General features: G+C 42.9%; 1 protein-coding gene across 2 annotated transcripts in view; it reads right to left on the bottom strand.

The window, feature by feature from the left end:
* LOC106534541 (palmitoyltransferase ZDHHC5) overlaps nt 1-5,674 on the bottom strand; it is a gene marked incomplete in the record, with an annotated part of 49,727 nt that overhangs the window by 3,933 nt on the left and 40,120 nt on the right. Inside the window, 3 exon segments of one of the 2 annotated variants that reach the window (XR_001312362.1) lie at nt 1,374-2,494; nt 4,523-4,632; nt 4,746-4,854. Coding sequence is in view for 1 of the 2 variants with exons in the window: in XM_014031215.1 (XP_013886669.1) it covers nt 1,491-2,494; nt 4,523-4,632; nt 4,746-4,854 (1,223 nt within the window). 2 annotated transcript variants of the gene reach the window in all.

The raw sequence follows: 5,674 nt of genomic DNA, 5'->3' as shown, positions 1-5,674 counted from the left end.
AGACAAAATATTTAAGTATTATTTTAACCAACAAGACAAATTAAATAAGATCTCTGGATCTACTAAAGATATCAGGATTGTCTAAGTATCAAAATGTAACTTTTAAAGCCAGGATTCTGAAAATATGATGAGGTCGTTTTGACTTAATCCTCATTTCAATGTGATGGGTCATAAATGTCTCCTCAAGTCCTCCAAATCCACTAACTGCTTTCTTTTTTTTAATATCAGTCATTGAGCAGATGGTTTTTAAATAATGGTGGTGATATTTATTTATTTTTATCTAATATTTGATGCCTTTGTTAATGCAAAAAATAGCTTTAGTGTTTTCTCAAGGATTTAATTTCTCCTCTCACAGTACTCTTGTGTCCTCATATCCTGGTACAGTGGTGCCTTGAGTTACAAGTTTAATTTGTTCTGAGATGGAGCTCTTAACTCAAATTACTTGTATGTCAAATCAGTGTTCCCCATGGAAATAAACTGAAATACCCTTAATCTGTTCCGGACCCCCAAAAAACACTATTTTTGTTACATGTTTTTATATCAGTAAAATCATTATGAATAACAAATATTAAATAAAAATAAAAAACAGAATATATTTTCTACAACGAACTATAGTAGTTTTATTAAGTAAGTACACTGTAAAAGGTACAGCTTCAATAAGGTGCAGACTGTGGAAGTGCTGCGCTCACGCACACCTTTCTGGTGTTTTTCAATAATTTCTTTCTTTAGTTCAATGCACATCATTCACTTCTTTTTCTCAGCACCATCCTTCGCTCTCACCTTTTTTGGTCCCATAGTTGGCAAAAACTGGTTCATGAAGTTTTATAAAAATAACTGAGAGTGGAACACAAATGCTTTAACCACGAGCTAACTGCTTAAAGCTAACTGAGACGGTGAACACCTGTTGCGRTGTTCACTCCTGTGTTCGTGACGCCATCTAGCCGTGAGGCGTGTGAAGTTCGCTCGTAACCCAAATTTTATCTCTCAACTCAAAGATAAAATATATCTGAAAGACAGCTTGTATCTCAAAAAACTCGTTAGTTAAGACACTCTTAAGTCAAGGTACCACTGTATTTGTGAAATAAAGAAGCCAACTGGCAAATATTGAATTATTTTTAATTTCTGGGAAAGGGAGGGACCTAAACGACTAGCACTGGGCCTGATCAGCACTGCTGTAAGGTGCTGGAAAGTCTCGACAATTCCCCTTGAAAGTGCTTGAAGAACTTTGTGCTGACCTCAACACTTTGATGCTGGGACAGAAACAATGGATGAAAAAAGCACAAAAATAGCTCACGGTGAAGTAGTGGTGACACAACAGAGAGGACTTTGACACAAACAGAAGTTTAGCAGAAGGAAAAGGAGGAGGAACTCACAGGAAGTCGGGGAGGAGGAGGAAAGAAAGGCAGGAGAGGAGGAGGAGCAGTCAGGTGGTCTCCCTGGGTTAGCAACAAACCAGTCGTCCTGAGACAAAACTAAAAACCCATACTCACTTCGGCGCTTGAATTGCTCCTCCCCTCACCACCTCTCCTCCCCCTCCTCCCCCCCCTGCTCCTGCTGCGTTGGCTCCAGCTGCGGCCGAGGCCTTGCGGACCAGTCGGTACTGCATCTCAGCGGCGGCGGCGCTCGAGTAAGAAAGCGACTTTCCGAGAGGCGCGGGGTGCGGGGCGCGGGGTGTGGAGGAGGAACCYGGGGGGGTTTCTGTGGAGCGGGTGCTGTAGGGGTAGGCGTAGTGGGGAGGGTGGGAGGAGGACTGGCGATGGTGGTGATGGGAGTGGTGGTGGTGATGATGGTGGTGGTGGTAATGGTGGTGGTGTGGGGGAGGCGGGGCAGCAGGATGGGGATCCCCCAGCAGGTGCTCTCTCTCTTGAGGAGGCTGCGGGGAGGAAAATGTGGAGGAGGAACGATGGAGGAACTGGTGGTGCTGGTGGTGCTGGGGTGACTGTGGGTACGCCTCTCTTTGCTGGGACACAAAGGGGGAGGTGTAGCTGCCTGCTGCTGGGGTGCAGTGAGTCCCAGCAGGAGGCTCCGGGGCTCCAACACCCGTTACCCCCTTCCTGTCCACGTCCTCACCACCTGCCAGTAAGCTGTCGTAGGACAGGCTCCCGTTGCGAGGGGGGTGRTACGGTGGGGGTGTCTGGTTGGCTGAACTTTTGAAGCTGGCAGATGTGGTGGTTGCCTCAGAGACAGGTGCACCACCTGTGGACGTATGTGTGGAGCTGGACGATTGTGATGCGACTCCTGAAAGAACGGTAGGGTCTGAGAAGGAGGGGTAGGAGTGTCCACCCAGGGAGTATCCAGGGATACCCCCTGCTCCCGTCTCTCTTCCACCCTCTCTCCTGTCCCTGCCTCCTTCCTCTCCCACTCTGTCTGATGGAGGTTCCCTCTGGTCCAGGCTGGGCTGTGAGCGGAAACCAGGCTGCTGTCCTGCCTGAAACAGGGAGGAGGTGGAGGACGAGGAGTCCCTGGCACTGCCAACACTCTCCCCTTTACCTAACTGGGGTGGGGCAGAAAAACAGAGACAGGGAGAGAAAGAGAAATGAGAGGTGGAACATAAAAGAGCAGTTAGAGCATCACCTGTGCAGCAGTGTCGTGTTATTGAATCATTTTCTACAGGTCAGCACAGAGCTGATGCTGTTTACTTTCAATGTTAATAAACTGAACAAGCATGGCGTCTGCAACATGTTCATAACAACACCATCCTATCTCTGAGTCATCATCAGACACTGATCTCTGCTAGATTTGTAATTTAAATATGAGCCGAACAACAATCTACACTAAATCAAAAAGAAAAAATCAGTAGATCCTCTGGATGGTTCTTCTTTAGTGAAACGTTTCGTCTCTCCTCCAAGAGACTTCTTCAGTCTGAGAGTTTCAGGTGAACTCAGCCTTATAAGCTCCGCCTCCACATGGAGAAACAGGTTAGTCRTATGAAAAAGAGGGCCATCACCTAACAATAGGCTTGATTAGCTCTGTTGTTCATAGAGGGTCATGTGCCCCATCACCTGACTTATTGGTTTGGTTGTTGTGGTTCTTTGGTGTCGTGTCATGTGTATGTAGTGAATGCAGGCGGGGCTCGACGTCCCCTTGTTTTAGTCTTTTTTTCCCTCTTTGTGTTGGGTATCGTTGGGGCCAGTCATTTTGTCTATAGAAGATGGCTACCCATCCTGAGACTGGTTCTGGATCTGGTTCAGGTAATGCAAGATATTTATGTGTCTGAATGTATTCTTGAATTAAATTGACTAACTGGATTAGTTTTGGACCAAACTGGAGTTGACTGGTGTGTCCTGAGAGGACTTTTGTTGTGGACTGATGTGTGTAAAACAGAGAAGGGATCTGAGGTTTCTAGTAGAACATCAGTAAGACAAAAGTAGTCCAGATGTGGATAACAGAGGGCTTCAAAGACTTCAAGCTACAGAGCAACAAACACTTCTGACAGACTCTGGAAACAATCTAAAAAATGTACCGTATTTATTCATGTATGATACACTCTAGAGCAGAGATTCTTAACCTACGGGCCGTGGCCCAATTGTGGGCCGCAAGCGCCACCTTGAGGGCCTCAAAATAACAGTTTTTAACTTTGGGCTGCAGAGGGCCGTGGGACCACATTGATTTTAAATAAGGTGCAATACACTTTCTCACCACTAGTAGCAGTAGTGCACCACTCACATGTTTAACAACTTTTTTAATATGTAGAAGAAGAACCTTAGAAACCTGCTGAGAATGGAGAATAGAGGCAAAAATGAAAGTAACTCATCAAAAAACACCAAAGTTTGTCACTAATATGAAGAGCAGCTTCTGTTTTTACCATGAAATATTTTAAAAGTTCAAGACATTATCAAATACAGTTGCAGATACAACTATATTTTAAATTGCACTTTAAATTATTTTTTGTAGTTTGTTTTTAAACATTCTGAATGTATATTAAAGAAATTTTAAACTTGTCAAAAAGCTGTTGTTACTGAATGATTTTTGGTGTTAAATAACTYGTATTATACGTGAATAAATATGGTACTATAGTTTATTTAAAAAAAAAAAAGGATTGTTGTGGTGATAGAAAATGAAATGTCCCTGTGGATGGTGGGGGTGTTTCTGAACCAGACATGGATAAATACTGAGTGAAAACCATTAAAAGTATTTACATACTGCCCACTGCTGAGTCAGGATGCACTTAATAATCAGACAAATGCTCCCAACACCAACACATCCAGACAGGAACTGGGTTTGCAGTTAGTATTTAAGCCATGTCTAAAGCAAACAGGAAAAGGAGGAAGGGGAAAAATAATTGTGAGCAATCACTTACTGATACTGATCAACAGTAAGCCACTGAGAAACCAAACCAAGATGGCCGACAGAAGATCAAAATGGAAAAAACAAAAAATAAATTAAACTGAGGCAATAAATAAATAAATAAATAAATAAATAATAAATAAAAAGGAACAAATGGAGCATGTATTTTTCCATTCTCTTTCTATGTAAAGTTGAAAGCAGAAGTTAGACACTGTAGGGCTGTGTGACCACATACCTGGTTGGCATAAGCATGTGTGAGTGTTGTGTGGTTCTTGCCCGGGCTGTAGGTTGGTCTGTACTTATACATGGTGGGGGTGGGAGGAGCTTTGTTCATCAGACTGCACTCTGCACCAAGGAAGCACCAGCATGAGTAAAAACCACCAAACCAAGGACCAGCAGAAKCAGGACGTCTGGTTCAAGTGTGGAACAGCGATGCAGCAGAGCATTGGGAACGTTACCTTCTGTGTTTCCTCGGGTCAGTCCAGGGTAGCGCAGCTCAGGTTTAGGGGGCGGTGGAGGGTCAGCATCACATGACTGACTCTCCATCATCTCAAGACTGGACTTGGACTGGAAAAAGTGGAGGGAGAGCCACAAATCAGAGACGCTCTCTTCACTGTGTTCCATTCATCCATTTTCTGTCCACGCTCATTCCTTCAACAGTCATGTTTAATGCAGCTCAGTAATACTGTATCTTATTAAACATCTGAAAGATAGTTTACTGCAAATATACTGAAGAAACAAACAATAAGATGTACTTTAAATATTTAGTCATTGTGGGCAGCGCTAATTCAAACGTTAGTTCCGCAAATTCTAAACCGCTAATTATTTTCTTTAGTTCCGCACTTTCTAAAGCACTCATGTCAAATATTTTAGCGGAAGCTAAATAGGTCCGCAAAATTGACTAATGTAATGAATTTAATGAAATGACCCATTTTAAACTGTTTCTTGGAGAACTGAAGCGATGCATTCTGGGTAAAGGACCAAGTAGAGGAACCCGTCTTCATTTCAAAATAAGAGCCTGAATTTAAACTGTTGCTTGCTTCAATACGACGTGACGTGAGACAACGGGTTGATGGATGAAGAAATTAATAAATTATTAATGCCTCCCTCCACCCTCTCAAAGCTAAAATAAGTATATAAACAACAATAATTATGGATAGATTGTTGGGGAAACTTTTATTTTTTTGTTAACGGTGGGTTCTAGAAAAAAATACGTGAAAATTATTTGAATAGGAATAAACCAGCTGTAGCTCTTTTAACAATGGCTCTGACAAAAAATATTAAACAAATAAATAACATGAATTAAAAGGTGCCTTTTCTCAAGCGTCCCTCGCTGTGTGTGTGTGTGTGTGTGTGTGTGTGTGTGTGTGTGTGTGTGTGTGTGTGT

This window comes from Austrofundulus limnaeus, unplaced genomic scaffold (genome assembly GCF_001266775.1).
Source record: "Austrofundulus limnaeus strain Quisiro unplaced genomic scaffold, Austrofundulus_limnaeus-1.0 Scaffold1203, whole genome shotgun sequence".
NCBI lineage: Eukaryota > Metazoa > Chordata > Actinopteri > Cyprinodontiformes > Rivulidae > Austrofundulus > Austrofundulus limnaeus.
This window is presented reverse-complemented; position numbering and strand designations above follow the sequence as displayed.